Raw genomic sequence first — 21,885 nt, 5'->3', positions numbered from 1 at the left:
TGTAACACCTTAATGCCAGATTCACAATACATGATGTTTTGAGTCATCAGTTGTTGTGCTCTGAGTTCCACACTACATGAATGGTTGTGCTGTAATCATGAGTCCTTCAGTAGTTGTGGCTTTCACACTACACGACCGATCTGCGTGATGGGGTCACAAATTACACGAGTTCTCAAGACTCACTTGGCTGATCTCCAAAAACACACAGAAACTAATTGCAGGCAAAGACAAAACACGCGTGAATTAGAGATTCCACACATGGGCTACGTTATTTCAAAAATGGACATCAAGAAACATGCAATACGAGTCTCTACGGCACTGATTTGCACTTCTAAAAGAGAGATAAAAAGGAAAGAATTTGGATGAGAAGATAAATAAAGTCATGTGGCCAGCAGAGATTATCTGTTTTACAGAGAGAGTTGGAGGTAAATATTTTATAAATAAAAACGTACCTGTCTGTTCAGACATAGAAAAGTCCCACATAATTTGTGTCAACATTAGGGGTGGGCAGTATTAAATCGTATACAATATATAGTGACACAGAAATATTGTGATATTAAAAATCCATATCGTGATAACAGGGCTGTTCTGTCTTAAAAGTAGTCTATTATTTACTGTGAAGCTTTAGGTGTATTTATTGTATAATTGTTTTAGTTTGCAGTTTATATGCATGCACTAAATATTCTGCAATATTATTTGCTGCATTATATTATTTTATGCTATATTATTTATTTTGCCACATTATGATTGTTCTGTTATACTCTTATACTATATTCCTGAAATTAATTAATTATTTTTCTGTTTTTCTATATCGCCAAGTATATAGTTATCGCAAAAATACCCTGAAATATCGTGATATTATTTTAGAGCCATATCGCCCACCCCAGACAACGATCACATGGCTCTCTTTCTCTCTGTGATCTCATTGGTCAAAACTCCAAAAACATTTGGCTAAAAGCTAAAGTCTAGAAACTTTTAGCTAAAAGCTAAAAACATTTGGCTTAATGCTAAAGTAAAAAACATTGGTTTACCTATGGCTAATAAAGCAGTGTCCAAAAAAACTTTGGATATGTGGTTGATATGGAATCCTAGATCATTGCTAAATGGGTGCTATGGTGTTTTATGGTTTTCCAAGTAGTTGTTTAGATGTTTTTTAAGTTGTTGCTATGGAATTTCAGGTGCTTGCTAAGGATTTGCGTAGCTGTTGCTGGGTGGTTCCTGTTATATCTATGATGCTACTGATTTTCATGGTTCTAGCTAAAAACTGTGACCTGTAGAGCCGTGTTTTTTGACAACTTTTTGACAAGAGTTTGTGGACACTTTTTTTAAATGGATCCCTATGGGGAAATGTCCAAGGATAAAAACATTGGCTGTATGAAAATCAATTACAGTATATCACTAAAAAAAAACAAGCTATGATCCTGCACAATTATGTGTTTCTATGTCAAATGCAGCTGTGTGTTCTATGCAGCTGTGGGATGAGAAATGTTTTAAATGTTGTGGTGAGAATGAGAAAAAGATGAAGATTGTGAGGAAGAGTACTTCTATAATTCTATAATCTGGTAATCTGGTTATTCAACTAACAAATGCAATCATTAGTTGCGGCCATATCGCCACTATCCAGATACAAAACACATTTTAATACCAGGTGTAAACAGACCTGTAAAGAAATCCTGATTAAGATCCATATTCCACTCTTTCAGCCAGTGTTCGGCTCTTTTCACCGGCCTTTCTTGTGGGGAGCTGTTTATTGTTGTACTGAACCTGTGTTTATCTGAGACAGCAGGGGTAAATGTTTGGACTGTGTGTGTGTAATTGTGTGTGTGTGATTGTGTGTGTGTGTGATTGTGTGCAGATCCCTTCGAGGAGTCTGAGGAAAAGTGGCTGTCGTCCATGGAAAGTTCTCGATGGATGGAGTACGTCAGGTATGAATAAACACTGTGCAGTGTGGATCTGATGGGTTGGCTCTCTCACAGCCTCATGCTGGCAGCAGCACTGCTGCTCTGGCTGATATTTAGATGAGTCAGTTCAGCTGCCAGCGTGATGAGTGGCATTTGGAGGTGTGGGTGTTTAAACCCCCTCAGACTGGCTGTTCTGAGTGTTCATGTTGTTTCGGACGGGCTGCTGTGTGTTGCTGAAGCTGTTGGATCAGTAAGATCTAAAGAGCTGTGTGATGCTTTTGTTGCAGGTCGTTCCTGAAGCATGCGGTGGAGGTGGTCTACATGCTGGAGGGGAAGCAGGCCTCCGTCATTCTGCAGGGTTAGAGAGACTCTGGGCTTCTGTATTCTTTATACATCCTTGTGCAGAGTCTCTTACATTATACATGCAGTATATAGACATACTGGTGCAGCTCAGACAAATAGAATATCAATAAAACGTTACTTTATTTTAGTAATTCAGTTAAAAATGTTAAACGTATTTATTATATAGATGTATTACACAGAGTGATCTATTCAAAATTAGAAAATTATATACGTCTAAAGTTCCTTCGAGATAAATAAAGTATCTATCTATCTATCTATCTATTTATATCTATCTATCTATCTATCTATCTATCTATCTATCTATCTACCTCTCACTTATTACTTTCACTCTTACTTTTCCTCTCATTCCATCTCTCTTTCTATCTCTCTTTCTTCGCCTCTCCCTCTTTACTTATCTCTTTCACTCTCTCCTAGCCCTCTTTCTCATTCCATCTGTCTTTCTACCTCTATTTCTCTACCTCTCCCTCTCACTTTTACTCCCACTTTACCCCTCTCATCCCATCTCTCTCTATTTTTATCTCTCTTTCTTATTCCCTCTCATTCATTCTATCTTTCTACCTTTCTCTATCTATATATCTACCAACCAACCAACCAAGTGATTGATCCACTGTGTTTTATCAAATCCAAAGAGCCCAAAGGACTCGACACACTGCCAACAGTACCAATTGGTCTTATATATAATTAACATTTTCTAAGACACTGATTTTATTTTATTGTCTGTAAGCCATAATCCTCAATAATAAAAGAAATAAACGCTTAAAATAGATCACTCTGTGTGTAATACGGCTATATAATATATAAGTTTCACATTTTGAACTGAATTACTGAAATAAAGTAACTTTTCAGTAATATAATTTTTTTTGAGATGCATTGTATTGCTATACCTCTATTTTTTGAGTATGAATAGTTATAGTTAATAAACTCTCTCTCTTTCTCTCTGCAGAAGAGGAAGACCGGGACCTGAGCTGTGTGATCTCGTCGCTGGTGCAGGTGATGTGTGACCCTCACTGCCGGAGTCTGGCAGGGTTTCAGGGTTTGGTACAGAAGGAGTGGGTGATGGCTGGCCATCGCTTCCTCGACCGCTGTAACCACCTGAAGAAGAACGATAAGGAGGAGGTAGGATCAGCCTTCTGAACCCGTATGAACAAGACCCAAAGAGCTTTAGCAGGAGAGTTAAACTGGCAGGTGTTTGGTGTGACTTCCTGCCGGATACATATGGACGGGACAGTTTTTGTTATAGTGAGAAATTTCTGTAGTCCTGTATCTGTTTCTCTGCGTATTGTGTAATTATCCTCATTTTACCTTGTTTTTCAATGATCAGGACCCACAGGAGAAAAAAAAACACCACAGAGCAGCTGTTATGGGTGTGAGTGGATCAGATACAGCAGTGCTGCTGGAGTTTTTAAACACTGTTTTCACCCACGTAGTGCCCACAGGAGCACGGCTGTATCTGATCCACTCACTGTACCACCAGCACAACACACACTAACACCTCATACACCACCACCATGCTAATCAGTGCTAATCACTGCAGTGCTGAGAATAATAATGACCCACCAAATAATAATAATAATAATAATAATAATAATGAGCTGTTCTGTGGTGGTTTTCTCTCCTGTGGGGCTCTGAGAACAAGTGTTTTATAATAATAGATAATGTTATGCTTGATCTGTGTATCTTTTTTTTGTAATTTTATTCTATTTGATCAATACCTATTTTAAAGATTCTGCTTTTATTTGAATAAAGATCACATTGCATTTTATGAGCAACATATGCAAAGATCTGCTGTTCCAGGAGGTGCATTATCATTTTTTGCAAGCCAGTAGTTCTCAATTTTCCCTTTTTTCTTGATGCAACAGTTAAAACTGTAATTAATTTCTTCTGTCTGCTCTCGTGTGCAGTCTCCGCTGTTCCTGCTGTTCCTGAACTGCGTGTGGCAGCTGATGGAGCAGTACCCAGCAGCCTTTGAGTTCACTGAGATGTACTTGATCATGCTGAGTGACAGCATGTGGGTTCCCGTCTTCAGCACCTTCCTCTTCAACTGCCCCCGACAGAGGGCTGAACACAGCCGGGTGAGAATGTTAAAAAAAAAAAAATTAATAGACCAGATTCAGTTTCTGAATCAGTTTCTCTGATTCTTCATCTTCATTAATTGCACATTGCACCAGTAAGAGCAGAGTAAAAGGTTCAATTAGCAGGGTAAGAGCACAGTTCTGCTCTAAATATTGCAATGCACACAACATTAAAAGAGTTTAAAAGAGGACAAATTGTTGGTGCACGTCTTGCTGGAGCATCTGTGACCAAGACTGTAAGTCTTTGTGATGCATCAAGAGCCACGGTCTCCAGGATAATCTCAGCTTACCACCAAGAAGGACCAACCACATCCAACAGGATTAACTGTGGATGCTGTAAGAGGAAGCTGTCTGAAAGGGATGTTCGGGTGCTAACCCGGATTGTATCCAAAAAACATCAAACCTCAGCTGCTCAAATCACGGCAGAATTCAATGTGCACCTCAACTCTCCTGTTTCCACCAGAACTGTCCGTCACCAAAATAAATTATTGTGGTCTAAAACCAGGTGTTTCAGTTTCGTTGTCCAACCCCTGTATATCTGTGTGCTGTGGCATCACTTGAGTGGGACAATTGATCTAGCTAAATTGTGAAAAGATCTCAGCAATATGAGTGTTTTTGCCTGAAAAAAAACACCACCTATGATTTGAATGATTTGATGCAAATAAACATAAATACAGTAAAACATTACTAGGAATTCTCATTTTTATCTAAGTGTGTTATATCCTGTGAGCTAAGCTGAAGAACAAAGCATGTGTATATGTTCAGTTCCATCAGCAACTCACCTGATTTACCACATTTACCCATTTACCAAACCAGGTGTTGATTAATATGATGAGAACTAGAAATAACTCTATTAAACTCAGATGAGGAGGAGAGATTAGGAGATGTTTTAAGGAACACAGGGATGTAAAATTGTTGTTTGTATTTATTGTAATGCTGTAATGTGTTTTAATGAGTTAATAAACACTTACTGCACAGATAAGAAGCTTTTTCTTTACTGAAATTCACACAGGTGCCTAAAACATTTGCACAGTACTGTATATTTATATAAAAAATAATAATACGTGACTCCCAGGATCAGTTCTGCTCAGTAATTTTGCAAGAAAATCATTAACTTGATTAAGCTGACATGTCGACTTTAAAAAAAACTAAAAACAGTATGCATGTGTATAAATACACACGCAAATAAAATTATTCATCCCAATGAATTTCTGTCCATTCTAGAACGTTCTTCTATTCCCAGCTAGACGTTAAGAATTAGACAATGCATTTGTGCAATGAAATAAAGCAGTGTTTCTTGAGGTACAATAACGCAGTTTTCAGACACTTCTTCTTCTAAAAAAGCAGAAACAATATCTAGTCTCAAATCCAGTGTTTTCAGCTTTTCTGAACTAGTTCAAGTTCAGTTCATACATGCTCAAAGTGAACAGTTTACGTTCAAAGTTCACAATTTTAATTCTGAACTAGTTCAAAGTTCAGTTCATTTTACTTTTTTCGTATATTCAAATAAATACTTTTTTTCACACTACAAGCTAGAAATCACTATACGATCTTTAAACTGTTCATTGTAGACATTTGCTCATGATACTGCAATTGTGGGTTTCTTACCAGCTGATGAAAATGTTCATAAGGAGAATCGGTGTCTGTCTCCCTGCATCACTTCCACTAGACATTTATTTAATTTTTTTTATTGCAGCGTTTTTTCTCACTCTCTCTCTCTCTCTCTCTTGCTCTCTCTCTCGCGCCCTCGCACTTAAAATGTGTTGCGTTCACAAAAAAAATGAGCGTGTTCTTTTGAACTTGTTCACGCACAACACTGCTCAAATCTAGTGTAATGTCTTTCCAGAAGAGTAGAGACCCTTACTCTACAGTGTATTTCCCACTCAGCCTAAATGTGTCATGCTTATTATGAATAATATATATTACATATATAATATATAGCATAAATGATAAATATTTGAGCTGAACGCAGATCTGATTTCCCTTTCTCTGTTTTGTCATGTCAGGATTTTGCCCTCAGTAAGAGCATCTCTCTGGGGAAGGACCAGTCCCTGCGCTTCCCCCCAGTCTGGGACTGGTCTCAGCAGTTCAGCCTGAAGGACCAGACGCTCTTCAATAACCCTCTGTTTGTGGGCAAGAGCGCCCCCTGTGTGCACAATGGCACAGTGCGGACCTTCGCACACAAACGCAGCAAGGTGAGGCCTGTTAATATTTAAAGTTTATGTATCATTGCTGTCATGCAAAAAACTGATGAAAAAAAACATTTTTCTTTTTTTTCTCTTCCTGCAAAAGTATTCATACCCCTTAAACAATTCACTAGTGTTCTAGTGTTCACTAGAACACTAGTGAACAGAGGAAAAGTTGTGAAAAGAGGTTTAAAGCAGGGTTAGGTTATAAAACATACCCCAAGCTTTGAGCATCTAAAGCAGGGGTGTCCAAACTTTTTTGTTGGGGGCCAGAAGGAGAAATATATTTGAAGTCACGGGCCACAGACTATAATAAAACAAATAATGAAATTTACCACTTTAAATAATACATTTTCCTGATTATTTCATTTACACACCATTTTACTTGACTTACTATCTTTATCTTTGACAGTGTTGTGTAAACTAAGATTTTTCAAATTGATGTTTAATTTCATGATGTCTCTTAATATTAAACTACTTAATTACGGCAACTTTTAGACTTTTTGCCTCATCTGCGCTAGATATGCGCACTCTCTCCGCTTTTAGACTCTTTGCCCCGTTTTTCTGCGCTAGAAATGCACACTCTCTCCGCTTTTAGACTCTTTGGCCCGTTTTTCTGCTCTAGAAATGCACACTCTCTCCGCTTTTAGACTCTTTGGCCCGTTTTTTTCCGAGCTAGAAATGCGCACTCTCTCCGCTTTTAGACTCTTTGGCCCGTTTTTCTGCGCTAGAAATGCGCACTCTCTCCGCTTTTAGACTCTTTGGCCCGTTTTTCTGCTCTAGATATGCGCACTCTCTCCGCTTTTAGACTCTTTGGCCCGTTTCTGACACCTAGCGTTTAAACTTTGAATCTCACATTATAAAAACCTGCTTAACAGCGGGCCAACTTTCATTCTATTTCTAAAATACCTCCGTAGATTGGACACCCCTGCTCTAAAGAGTCACTGTTCAATCCATCATCCAAAAATGGAAAAAAAAAAAGTACAACTGCAAACCTACAAAGACATGGCCGTCCATCCAAACTGATAGATCACGCAAGGAGAGCACTGGTCAGAGAAGCAGCCAAGAGGCCCGTGGTCACTCTGGAGGAGCTGCAGAAATCCACAGCTCAGATGAGAGAATCTGTCCACAACTATAATAACCATAAGTCATGCACTCCACAAATCTGTTTTTTATAGAAGATTTACGTTTGTGGTTATAAGGTGACAAAATTAAGTTTAAGGGGTATGAATACTTTTGCATTCAACCACTGTATAGATAAAATTCTCATTTTAAATTTTAAGTGCATAACTAGAATCATTTGCCTAACATAGAGGAATTGTATTACATACTAGTTGATTAAAAATCTTTATCATAAGAAGATTTATGTGATTGATGGATTTGATTGATGGATCTCTCTTGCAGAAAAACTACAGCTCAACGTTACGAGGTGTTCCCACGGCCCTGCAGAACGGCGTTTCCAACGACACGCTGACACGCCGCAACTCCCTGATGCCTCGACTGCGGCCAGACCTGGCTCAGTTACGGGAGCAGCAGGAAAGCCCTGCCGAGCGTTTCCTGCAGGACTGGCTCTCCCGTCCCGCCGACCCACAGGGCCTGCTCCTGCCCCAGCTCCTGCCCTCACACCTGCCCCTCTGGAAGCTCTACTTCCTCCGCTGGGTGCCGGAGGCCCGTATCCCCCACGGTGGACCCGTCACTGCCTTCCACAAGCTCTCAGTTCTGGCTGACGAGATCGAGATGCTGCAGAACCAGCTGAGGCAGTACAATGGAGGAGCGACTCCAGCCCTGACCCCCAGCACCCCCCCGCGCCCAGAGCCCTGCAGAATGTACTTCAGAGCGGGGTTATCGCCCTGCGAGACACCCCCTGCCCCAGAGTACCTCAGCTCCTCCTTCCCCTTCTCCCCCGTGGGGAACCTCTGTCGCCGCAGCATCCTGGGAACGCCTCTGAGCAAGTTCCTGAACGGAGCCAAAATCTGGCTCTCCACCGAGACACTGGCCAATGAGAGCCTCTGAAACCACAGAGGAGGACCAGAGACTGTCATCAGCCCACGGTACACTGACCCGGCTGGTACACTGACCCAACAGACCCGAAAACGCCCTGACCATGCTGACCCAACCCAACACCACCAAATCCAGATGTTTGATTAATGCGCCAGAGTGTGATTGCTGGAACTCACCAGAGCATTTTCCTTAGTAAGCACTGGTCTAGATCATCTCCCAGTTTCACACTGTTCTGTTACAGGGGAGTTCTAGAATTTTCTCCTATATTCACGCTGTGCTGAATAGTAGCCCTCAGTGTACTTTAGTCCAGGTACTGAATTCGCCAAACCTGGGTCTGCAGTGTTCTCCTCAATTCAAACTGCTTTATTTGGTTTGATTTTAAAAGAAACTAAATTAGGGTAGAACATTTTGGGACAGTCTGAGAGGGAGAACATTCTGGAACTGTGTGAATGAGTGGATGCCGTTTCAGAACAGTTTGAATGAAAAAGACAGCATTCTAGAACAGTGGGAAAGAAAAAGAGAACACTTCTAAAACAGTCTGAATTAGAAGAGAACATTCTAGAACAGTAAAAAATTATGAGAGTACTTCTAGAACCATCTGAATTAGAAGTGAAAATTCTAGGACAATTGGAAAGAAAGAACATTTCTAGAACAGTTTGAATTAAAAAAAGAATATTCTAGAACAATGGGGATGAAAAAAAATTCTAGAACAAATGTTCTAGAAAAAGAACATTCTAGAACAGTGAGAAAGAAAAAGAAAGAAAACACTTCTAAAACAGTCTGAATTAGAAGTGAACATTCTAGAACAGTCTGGAAGAAAATAAGAACACTTCTAGAATGTTTTCTTCTAATTCTGACTGTTCTATGAGTATTCTTATTTCTTCCAGACTGTTCTAGAAGTGTTCTCTTTTTCTTTCCAATTGTTCTAGAATATTCTATTCTAATTCTGACTGTTCTAGAACAGTGGGAAGAAAAAGAGAACACTTCTAGAACCATCTGAATTAGAAGAGAACTTTCTAGACCAATGGGAAAGAAAAGGCATTTCTAGAACAGTTTGAATTTAAAAAAGAACATTCTAGAACAATGGGAAAGAAAGAAAACACTTCTAGAACAGTCTGAATTAAAAGTGAACATTCTAGAACAGTGGAAAAAAATAAGAACACTTCTAGAATGTTCTCTTCTAATTTTGACTGTTCTATAAGTATTATTATTTTCTACCAGTATTCTAGAAGTGTTCTCTTTTTCTTTCCAATTATTCTAGAATATTCTTTTCTAATTCTGACAGTTTTAGTACAGTGGGAAGGGAAAAAAACATTTCTAGAACAGCCTGAATTAGAAGAGAACATTCTGGAACAATGGGAAGAAAAGAAAACATTTCTAGAACAGCTTGAAAGAAAAATAAAACAATTCTAGGACAGTCTGAATTAGTAGAGAACATTCTAGAACATTTTGAATTAGAAAAACTTATGGAACAGTCTGAATTAGAAGAGAACATTCTAGTCAGACAGTGTGAAATAATTAGTGTTTGTGGAAGACTGTAAATGTTATTGAAAAATGTAAATGGCGAGAGAACCACTGCTCTAAAGGTTCCCTCTACCTAGAAAACGTTCAGATGTAGTACCCTCATCCAATTCTCAGGTTCTGGGTCTCATTTGACTGAATCAGTGTTTATAATGCTTCACAAAAACTACATAAGCCTTTTCTGATAACTGAAATAGCTCTAAATAATAAATATGTATTCCTACAAGCTTTTAGCTGAGATCTAATAATGAACTCTTATCAGCAGAAGCGTTTGGAAGCATGTGGTGGACTGTGTCGGTCATCATAACAGGCTATGTAGGTCTTGTATAGCATTATAGCGTATATTTTTTGTGATTTATGTTGGGAGGTCAGTGGGTTGAGATTAATAAACACCACTGAACCCAACACTGGGCTGGTGAGTGTGTGGTGAGTGTGTGGTGTGGGCTAGTTGTGGGTGTAGAAAGGGACAGTGATGAATGGTAGGTAGTTTTGAGGCTGTGGGGTTGAATTGCTGATTTGGGCTGCTAGAGAGAGATTTTACTTAATTTAGTTTTTATTATTTTTGTGCAGATTTGGTTTGATTTACTGAAGCTCTTGGGATTCTCCATCATTTTTCATTTGTCCAAGTTTTGCAACCTTTAGTGGTCTTTTTACTTATTTTTTTTTTTACACAAGAGCACATAGTGTGTAGCTCAGATATTTTTATTTTCTGAATCCTCAGACCTTGTTCACATGTGTGTATCTGGATATTTAGAAAAACTGAGGTTTAAGGTTTCGACTGTGTTTTGGCCTCCAATCCACACAGAGTTTACTGTGTTTGGTCACTTATTTTTTTGTTTCGGGGTGTGTTGACGTCTTTCTGTGAGGTACTACCACTATCGCCCCCTACAGGGCTAACAAGCTAAAGCAAACATACTTTTGTTTCTGTGTGGATGGAAATATACGTACAGTACCAGTCAAAAGTTTGGACACACCCTAAATTTTTTTTCATTATTATATATATTTTTTAAACTGAGGTTTTGCCTGTGTTTTGGCCTCCCATCCACACAGAGTTTACTGTGTTTGGTCCCTTTTTTGAAAGAAACTGTGTTGAGACTAGGGATACACTGAAGATCTGGCTAAATGAATAAGTAAAAAGAAGTGAATAGTTTTCTTAATCTTCTTTGAAAAGCAAACAGAAAATGCATTTAGGCTATATACTGTATGCAATGGTCAGAAAAGTAAATTCTATTTAGTTTTCGTCAAAATTTTAGTTTTCATGACTTGTATAGTAAATTACTAAGGGAGTAGTGTGTAATTTACTATTACACTTCTGTATTTTCCTCCTGTTTCAGGGTGTGTTGATGTCTTTCTGTGAGGTACTACCAATATCACCCCCTACAGGGCTAACATGCTAAAGCAAACATACTTTTGTTTCTGTGTGGATAGAAATATAGGTACAGTACCAGTCAAAAGTTTGGACACATCCTAACGCTGCCCAACAGCGCTACACTTATGAAACCCTGAGTGCTCCAGTAAGCCAGGGCGATATTAGCTAGTGGTTCGTCCCACGTAGCTTGTTGTAACATGGTAAACACACAGACTACAGGCTGATATGCTCACCTCTGAACGGTGAAAGACCTAGCATGGTTAGCGGCTAATGCTAATACTGCTGGAGAACTAAACTGAAGCTCCTGTATAACTCTGTACTTCAGCGGAGTGACTTTACTGCTCCTGACTGGTAAAATTCATACATGAGAAGGAAGAGCAATTAATTAATTAATTAATTAATATTATTAATTTAATATGACTACATATTTCCTTATGTGTTCCTTCATCTGGATGACTTCACTTTTCATTTACAATGTAGTAAAAAAAAGGTGTGTCCAAACATTTCATTGGTACTGTATTTAAAAAAGAAAAAAAATACAAATTAGAATAATCTCTTTTTAAATCTATCCAGATACATTTGTGTACAAGGCCTGAGTTTCATTGGTTCTCAGCTGCCAATTCTGATATTTGAAATTGATATTTTTCCTTTGTAAAAGTAAACAGATGCTGTTTTTTTGAGCGGTGATGCAGCGTTACCATGAGAAAAGTAGGACTGTAAATAAAACTTGTGGTATAAAATTTAACACTTTTTATTTTAGCGTGTATAGATTATATAGAGTATAGTTCTATAGACTGTTTTTCAGAAGGTCTTCTGGTAAGGCTTGACTGTAGCTAGCTTTTATTTGTTATGAATGAATAACAACCAAAATTGTGAATGATGTGGGGGGTGGGTGATGTCAGGGATCCCCCACACTGACTCCGGAGCGCAGGCGGGCGACGGCTGTGCTCTCGCAGGGTTCCTTACTCAGGCTGGACCTGGGTTTAACAGATCCTTGGCTAATGTAGAAGCACAGAGCGGCTGCTGGAGAGGAGTGAGCACTGCTGCCGCCAGAGTTTCCTGACAGGCACATAGGCTGCGTTCACATTAATTAAAGTCTTTTAATGAATCAATTCAGATTTATTTACTCGAATCAGATTTGGCGATCTTAATTGTACACGTTCACAAATGTTAGGGCCTGTTTACACCTGGCATTAACATAAATTTCATATCTGGATTGTATGTGGATATAGAAGTCAAATAATGCAAAGAAAACAATTTCATATTCATAAAGTTTTTAAGAGTTTAGAAATCAATATTTGGTGGAATAACCCTGGTGGTTTTTAATCACAGTTTTTATGCATCTTGGCATCATGTTCTCCTCCACCAGTCTTACACACTGCTTTTGGATAACTTTATGCTGCTTTACTCCTGGTACAAAAATTCAAGCAGTTCAGTTTGGTTTGATGGCTTGTGATCATCCATCTTCCTCTTGATTATATTCCAGAGGTTTTCAATTAGGTAAAATTAAAGAAACCCATAATTTTTAAGTAGTTTTTTATTTGTTTTTAGAGCTGTATGTTCACACAACAGGTAAAATGTCCCAAATCTGATTTTCTGACCACTTGTGAATGAGGTTTAAGTGATCCATATTCTGTTCACAATGCATCTTATTTAAACCTGCTATAATTATCAAAACCGCATATTAATGCCGGATGTAAACAGCCCCTAAATTATCTGTATCCCTAAAACACCCTAAATCATGCATTCACACATAAATACATTTATGCAATCATCCATCTTCCTCTTGATTATATTCCAGAGGTTTTCAATTTGGTAAAATCAATCAAAACTCATCTTTTTAAGTGGTCTCTTATTTCTCTCCAGAGTTGTATATCCAATCTACAACCACAAATGAAAGTGAATTAATTCTGGTTTCAAAAAATCTGATTTGGGTTGTCCACACCACACTGAAAAACAGGGTTGTTTAACAAAAAGGCAAAAAAATCAGATTTGGGTCATTTTATTCTGGTAATGTGAACATAGACAAAGTGACTAAAAATCTGGGTAACACTTTCTATGAATGTCATCTCTATAAGACTCTATAAACATACTCATAACACATTATAATGCATTCATAAGGCATTATAAACATGGCTATACATATTTATAAAACTCTATAATTCATCATAGCCATGTTTTTATGAATCATGTAATTATAATGCATTACTAGCTGTGTTTATAACATGTTATACATCAATATCAAGAAACTCAGTCCCAGCCTGTAGACTTGTATCATGACTAAAACAGCTTCCAACTTATAATAAACACACCCTCAATAATCCTTTATATATTTTTAACCACTCATCAATTATACTTGAATATATTATTAGTTATAGTCAATAATAATGTATTATAACAGGTCATAGTGCGCTCTAAGTAAACATACTTTTCATTGCAGGACTGGATTATTAACGATATATACTATTTTAACATGTATATCATAAGCATAGCTTATAATGTATTATAATCACAAGTCATAATGCTTAATAAACATGGCTATAGTAGGTTATGCATTTTTATAAATATTTATAGCCATGTTTATAATGCCTTATGAATGCATTATAATATATTATAAATGTAGTTATAGAGTGTAATAAAGATGACATTCATAGAAAGTGTTACCAAAATCTGATTTAAAAACTATAAAAACTGTTTTTTTTAGGGCCAATTATCAGATTTGACATGTGATTTCCACAACACCCAAAAAAAAATCGTGTTGAGACATTTATACATTAATGCAAAAACAAATCTGAATTGAGTCACTTTAGACTTGTGATGTGAACGCAGCCGTAGTGAATTATCATTAGAGTAATTTAGTTCAGAAGAAGAAAAGGAAAAGATGTAAAAGGTTTTGGGTTCTATTGTAAAACATATTCAGCACTTGTTACCTCCTTTTTTCTGTTAAAACTTTTCTTATTATGTTTCTTTTGGAAACTGGACACTTGTGTTTTTTGATTTGATGCCTAGCCTTTTCTTAGAGATGATAATGAAAGCCTTTAGCAGGGTTTGGAATTTGATTTGACAGAATTTTATTAATTTCTTTGATTCTTTAATTTTTAAAAAGGTACTTTTTGTTATTTGCCCATTAACTGATCGTTTTGCAGTAGTTTTTGTTGTGTTTTTATTTAGTGTGATTGATTACCACTAATGTGATGCACTCACTGATGTTGAGAATTATGACGTTTGTGTTTGACTTGTTTCAACATATTCTGAGTTTGATTTTTTTTCCCCACAGAACAGCGCTGATATTTATTCAGATATGCAAATCGAGCTGAAACAGGGTTATTGGTTCCAATCCCCCGTGCCTTGCTTTTCGGAGATCATGGCTTTCATGGCGTTCAGTGGACCTGTGTTTAATGTTCTGGCTGAACACCATGCTGATTAATGCCTTAAGGGTTTTCCTGAGCTCTTATCTAACGTCATTCCAAAGCTCCTGCAGGTTCTCTGATTATTTCAGGCTGATCTCTGGTCAGCTGGGCTCTCTGCCAGCAGGCTGCTGTGATCTATCTCTTTTAGGGCTGATTCACCTGTATAGGACTCTGTGGAGCCTCACCATGAGCCACTATGCAAGGTGTGATACTTCTGACTCATTTTGTTGTGAATAAAAAAGGGTTAATATTTAAAATGATTGACTTCTGTCTTTGTCTTTATGAGCTGTCCCTCATCAAATAAAGTACAAACACTTTGTTATCTTACTTAAGTAGAAATATTGATTATCTATACTTGAGTACTGGAGTAATTATTTTTTCACAATTATCTGAACTTTTAATTTTCTACTCCTTACATTTTAAAAATAGGCTCATTACTCCTATTTCATTTCAGCTCGTTTTTTATTTCAGCTTCTCATCTAAAACCCTATCCAGATAAATCTCTACATCCAGAGTGAATCTGATTGTGATTGGATGTAGAGAAGTATAAACATGTACAATTCCGACGCCCTATTGGTTGAAACCATAGACTGTGTATAGCTGGACAGAGCATCGTCTCTCAAAAGTGAAGCCACCACAGGTCGGGCGCCCCCTGCTGTTCGGTTTCAGAAAGCTGTGTAACTCCACCCATCCTCATAGGTTTCAATGGCGAAACAGACGACTTTCAATCACGTTTTTTCCTAATATACTGTAATTCTACCTCCTTTATTTAAATGCAGCAGCTAGTGTAACCTCTGCTTATATTGTTAATTTTTATATCCCTACAAAAACGTTATTCAGCTCTATTTAAAAAGGTGTGGTTATTGTAAAAGGGCTGGGTTACACCTAGCCGGGGTGGGACCAATAACTGTATGGGCGGGACCATAGACTGTGTGAGCTCTGTGGAGGCATCCCTTAGGGGCGGGGTTATTTAAATGAGTAGGATGTCTCTCCACAGTCTTCCTCTCTCCTCTGGTCTCTACTGGGCAGACTCTTGTTTCTGAATCGCCAACATGGAGGAAGATTTTGGCTTCATTTTCATTAAATGAATGGGAACGACGACACGGCGTCCATCTTTTTTACAGTCTCTGGTTTATACTGTGATCTATCACACCTGCGCACGTCACGCCCCCCACACTCCAGCAAGAACATACCAGATGTATGAAGTCTAGTATGAACATGATCCGTGCAGAGACTCAAGAGAACTCCAGAGAAACTCCAGTCCAACTAAGAAGCTTTATCTGTAATGTATTTATATTCTACTAAAATACATTCATTTACAATTAGCATATATGCAGCTGAATGAGGAAACAGCCTTGTGCATCCCAAATGTATCAAGATTAACATTTTAATATGACATTATAGACATTATGGCTTTTAGAAAAAATTGTTTTGAGGAGGATGAGGGGGCATAGTGCACTATCGGACTCTGTGGGCGTGTCCTATGCTTTTGTTGTTAATTGCATTTTTCCTCCTTATATTACTTTTACTTTTATACTTTAAGTAGTTTTGAAACCAGAACTTTTACTTAAAGAGTAAAAAAGTATTAATTGATACTTCAACTCCTACAGAAGTATTTTAAATTCTATAACTTCTACCCACAGAGTAATAAATGACAATACTTTTCACACATTTTCTCATCAGATATTAAAGCTGCACAGACACAAAGATCAGTGTGGTGACTCTTTAGCACCCTCTTCTGACCAATCGATGCAATCGTTTAGTTCACCAGTATGGAGTCAAAAAAGGGTCATAAAGATTTTGAGTTTGTAAAACAGAAGTCACAAATGTACTGAAACTTGTAACTGCGTTTAAACAACTACATGCACGAAAATCCAAATCCACAAATTAACTGGAATGTGCAAACTTGAAACAGAAAGTAATATTAATAATAATTCAAATGTACAAATGTGAAAAAATATTTTAATTATATATAAATATATATTTTTAAATTTGTAAATCCAATCTCTTGAATGTGTGAATCAGTACTGCTCAAATGGCTTAAGCTGGGTCAGACCAAAAATCACATGGAATTTGTGAGGTTGTAAATGTGACAGTGGGCGTTTTTCACTGTGGAGCTAAAAATCCTCTCATTCATCTCCTCTGCTGCGGGTGCGAAGCTCCAGCTGCAGTTGCGAATTTTGACCCTGTTTTTACGCCTGATTGATGGACCAATAGGAAAGCTTTATCCGGACCAATCAGATTACGGGGTTTGTTTAACCAATCAGAACACTGGGTGGGTCTCTGCAGCTGAGTAGGGTAAAGCTGCAGACCCGGAGACTGCAGTTTTAGGACCGCTGCAGATTCAGGACCGCTGCAGTTCTAGGACCCTACTCTGCCGCCTAGCGACATGAGTGATTATTACACAGTAGGCGGGACCAGCGAGAGAGGGAGTGAGTGGGGTGCAGGTGTATGCTAAAGGCTTTTCTCCTCATAGCTGTTGTCGTCGTCGAATTGTGTGGCACAGTTTGGTGCACGATGGAGTACAGTCGGAATGTGAGTTCGGAATTTGAATCAAGTTTTATAGCCTAAATGTATTAAAATATTCCGATGTTTTGAATTAGATATCAATGTAATCTACACAGGATGTGAGTGTATATGTAGCCTAAATCAATTACAAGCACCTAACACTACGTGTTAGTCTAGGACAGCTTGCTACAAAACATCTATTAGCCTGTCAGCGTAGTTCTATTTTTTCTTTTTTCTTTATTGAAAGCATCGTTTGATATGATCATTAGTTCTGCTTAGCACATTGATTGAAATATAAACGATGACAAAAATCTGTATCAAATGTTCACTACGTTTCAGTACATTAAATCAGTGTAGCCTACTGTATTGGGTGTAATGTTAAATGCTTACTTAATATTACTGTTGTACCATATAGTTAAGTTAATAATCTTGAACAATACGTGTTGTCATTTGTAACAGTAATTTTATGAAATTTTTAAATTTTACTGATTATCCTGTCTGCTTTTCAAGATGCATATAACAATTCAAGAGGGTCGAGCTATGCCTAAACTGGAAAGATGCACCACATGCTGCAAAAAGTTCCACTGCCCATTTTGCTCTTCATCTTTGTTCAACCCAACAAAGTTAAGCAAAGTCAAAACCCATTTAGAAAGCCATTTCAGCCGAGCTGTTTTCCAAAAAGGTAGTTTGTCAACATTCTCTTGTGAAATGCATTTGGAATTATGTTTATGAATGTTATTTTTCATTTAATTATAATTTTCCCACTTATCCCCCCGTGCGTTGTTTGTGGTAAATAAATTGTAAATTTGAGAAATCATAATTTACTCTTTTAAATATTATGATGCTATAATTTTCTGTTCTTATGGTTTAGAGTACACCATTCACAGATGTGGATTAAAGTGCAGACCACAATTGCATTACCATTGTATCCACTGCCAGTCAACGCTGTCACGTAAAGCAGACTTCATTAAACATGTGTCCTTGTGCAAGGAGAAGGACTCTTCTGTACCCCACATCCCAGCTAAAACTAACCCCACCACCCCTGCTCCAAAAACCACCACCACCCCTGCTCCAAATACGACCACCACCCCTGCTCCAATAACCACCACCATTCCTGCTCGAATAACCACCACCACCCCTGCTCCAGCAACCATCACCACCCCTGCTCCAATAACCACCCCCACCCCTGCTCCAATAACCACCACCACCCCTGCTCCAACAACCACCACCACCCCTGCTCCAATAACCACCACCACCCCTGCTCCAACAACCACCACCACCCCTGCTCCAAATACGACCACCACCCCTGCTCCAACAACCACCACCACCCCTGCTCCAATAACCACCCCCACCCCTGCTCCAATAACCACCACCACCCCTGCTCCAACAACCACCACCACCCCTGCTCCAATAAACACCCCCACCCCTGCTCCAATAACCACCACCACCCCTGCTCCAACAACCACCACCACCCCTGCTCCAAATACGACCACCACCCCTGCTCCAACAACCACCACCACCCCTGCTCCAATAACCACCACCACCCCTGCTCCAATAACCACCACCACCCCTGCTCCAATAACCACCACCACCCCTGCTCCAACAACCACCACCACCCCTGCTCCAAATACGACCACCACCCCTGCTCCAACAACCACCACCACCCCTGCTCCAATAACCACCACCATTCCTGCTCGAATAACCACCACCACCCCTGCTCCAATAACCACCACCATTCCTGCTCGAATAACCACCACCACCCCTGCTCCAATAACCACCACCACCCCTGCTCCAGCAACCATCACCACCCCTGCTCCAATAACCACCCCCACCCCTGCTCCAATAACCACCACCACCCCTGCTCCAATAACCACCACCACCCCTGCTCCAACAACTTCCACAATGTGGAGTTTGAATATTAAAAAAGAAATGTCAAATATTAATATATTTTTTGTATCTCTTTCTCTATCTCTTCTTTCTTTCTCTCTCTTACAGAAGTCGTTGCGATCCAAGTCCCTGGATAAAAAAAAAACAACGTTAATGTGTGAATTTTAATATTTGAATTTTGTTATTATTTCAAATACATTTTATAACCCCAAGTCTTCCTTGTGTCTCTGATATGTGGTTGGGAGTTCTAGGACACATTCTAAGACAAAGTAATATTTAGGTGATGATATTTGGGTGAAATACACATTAAAAGGTGTAATTAGTTAGTTAAATTGGTGATATTTGGGTGAAATAAACATTAAAAATTGCAAGTAGTTAGCTGAATTGGTGATATTTGGGTGAAATAAACATTGTAAAGTGTAAATAGCTGAATTGGTGATATTTGGGTGAAATAAACATTATAAAGTGTAAATAGCTGAATTGGTGATATTTGGGTGAAATAAACATTATAAAGTGTAATTAGCTGAATTGGTGATATTTGGGTGAAATAAACATTGAAATAAGCCTTTAAGTCATTCATTTCGCTATGAGGAGAAAAGCCTTTAGCATACACCTGCACCCCACTCACTCCCTCTCTCGCTGGTCCCGCCTACTGTGTAATAATCACTCATGTCGCTAGGCGGCAGAGTAGGGTCCTAGAACTGCAGCGGTCCTGAATCTGCAGCGGTCCTAAAACTGCAGTCTCCGGGTCTGCAGCTTTATACTATTGGGGCTGCAGCTCGGAGTACTGGGCGTGTCGAAAGGTGTGGGCGTGTCGAAAGTGTGGCCGCCATTTTGGAGTCGGCCACCATGCGCCCCCCAGTGGATTAATTTACACAGAGGAAGGAGTTTAATAAACCGATAATATTCATAACTCTACCAATTTTTACCCGATTTACACACGGTTTGGTTTGTTAGAAACAGCAGAGATGTAGTTATGATACAGGACACTGTGACACATTACAAATACCTGCTTTCATGCTGAAATACTTTATATTAAGCTCTTTAACAAAGACAGACATATGGTAAAGCATATTAATAAGTACATAAATTAATTGATTTATTAATATATATATATATATATATATATATATATATATATATATATATATATATATATATATATGTGTGTGTGTGTGTGTATGTGTGTGTGCATCTATGTACATAAATATAAAATTAATTCATATTATTAGAGCATAATATAAAGTATTTCAGCATGAAAGCAGGTATTTGTAATGTGTTACTTATAGTATTTAATATAGAGGGGGTCAAGACCCCAAGTGAAAACTAGTATAGTATAAAAATAGTGAGTTTTTCATAATGTTCCTGTTAAAATTTTGCAATTGTATTGTGAAAGTGTTCTTAGTTTGATCTCTCACGGTTGATAAAAGTCTTAAAATTATAATTTCCCCAAACATGCAGAAACCCTGACAAAGTCTTTATTGTCTAAATCACTGGAGCAACAAAAGTGCTCCAAAATGATTGAGAAATAAGAATGTTAAATCACTAAGTAATTTAATTATAACTGGATTTCTGCAGTTATCTAATTACAAAAGTGCTCATATAAACAACACAATTCTGAAATCTGACAAACAACTGGATTTTAGCTCATTGATCTGACCGCTTATCAGATTATTACATTTATACTTATTTCTTTCACACTTCCCAGTTTGTGCACAACACAAACAATCAGATATACGTCATATGAAAAAGTTTGGGCACCCCTATTAATCTTAATCATTTTTAGTTGTAAATATTTGGGTGTTTGCAACAGCCATTTCAGTTTGATATATCTAATAACTGATGGACACAGTAATATTTCAGGATTGAAATGAGGTTTATTGTACTAACAGAAAATGTGCAATATGCATTAAACCAAAATTTGACCGGTGCAAAAGTATGGGCACCCTTATCATTTTATTGATTTGAATACTCCTAACTACTTTTTACTGACTTACTGAAGCACAAAATTGGATTGGTAACCTCATTGAGCTTTGAACTTCATAGCCAGGTGTATCCAATCATGAGAAAAGGTATTTAAGGTGGCCAATTGCAAGTTGTTCTCCTATTTGAATCTCCTCTGAAGAGTGGCATCATGGGCTCATCAAAACAACTCTCAAATGATCTAAAAACAAAGATTGTTCAACATAGTTGTTCAGGGGAAGGATACAAAAAGTTGTCTCAGAGATTTAACCTGTCAGTTTCCACTGTGAGGAACATAGTAAAGAAATGGAAGAGCACAGGGACAGTTCTTGTTAAACCCAGAAGTGGCAGGCCAAGAAACATATCAGAAAGGCAGAGAAGAAGAATGGTGAGAACAGTCAAGGACAATCCACAGACCACCTCCAAAGAGCTGCAGCATCATCTTGCTGCAGATGGTGTCACTGTGCATCGGTCAACAATACAGCGCACTTTACACAAGGAGAAGCTGTATGGGAGAGTGATGTGAAAGCCTTTTCTGTGCTTTTGCATCAGTTATTAGATATATCAAACTGAAATGGCTGTTGCAAACACCCAAATATTTACAACTAAAAATAATTAGGATTAATAGGGGTGCCCAAACTTTTTCACATGACTGTACATTAAAATGTATATTTTCTGCATCACTGCAGAGATTTAGAGAAAGGT

The 21,885-nt window shown here is 38.3% G+C and overlaps 1 protein-coding gene across 5 annotated transcripts in view; it reads left to right on the top strand.

The window, feature by feature from the left end:
• mtmr10 (myotubularin related protein 10) overlaps positions 1 to 15,080 on the top strand; it is an 86,986-nt gene extending 71,906 nt beyond the window's left edge. For 4 of the 5 annotated variants that reach the window (XM_022665121.2, XM_049471313.1, XM_049471315.1 and 1 more), the window contains exons 11-16: positions 1,856 to 1,925; positions 2,189 to 2,259; positions 3,208 to 3,380; positions 4,166 to 4,336; positions 6,343 to 6,531; positions 7,927 to 15,080. In XM_022665121.2, the coding sequence (XP_022520842.2) occupies positions 1,856 to 1,925; positions 2,189 to 2,259; positions 3,208 to 3,380; positions 4,166 to 4,336; positions 6,343 to 6,531; positions 7,927 to 8,535 (1,283 nt within the window). In that variant the 3' untranslated portion in view covers positions 8,536 to 15,080. The remainder of the gene's footprint in view (positions 1 to 1,855; positions 1,926 to 2,188; positions 2,260 to 3,207; positions 3,381 to 4,165; positions 4,337 to 6,342; positions 6,532 to 7,926) is intronic. The other variant, XR_007429238.1, reaches the window with a different exon arrangement.
• Positions 15,081 to 21,885: the final 6,805 nt, after the last annotated feature.

The sequence above is a fragment of the Astyanax mexicanus genome, chromosome 23 (assembly GCF_023375975.1).
Source record: "Astyanax mexicanus isolate ESR-SI-001 chromosome 23, AstMex3_surface, whole genome shotgun sequence".
NCBI classification, from domain to species: Eukaryota; Metazoa; Chordata; class Actinopteri; order Characiformes; family Acestrorhamphidae; genus Astyanax; species Astyanax mexicanus.
Note: the sequence above shows the minus strand (reverse complement) of the source record. Positions and strands in the feature narration are given on the sequence as shown.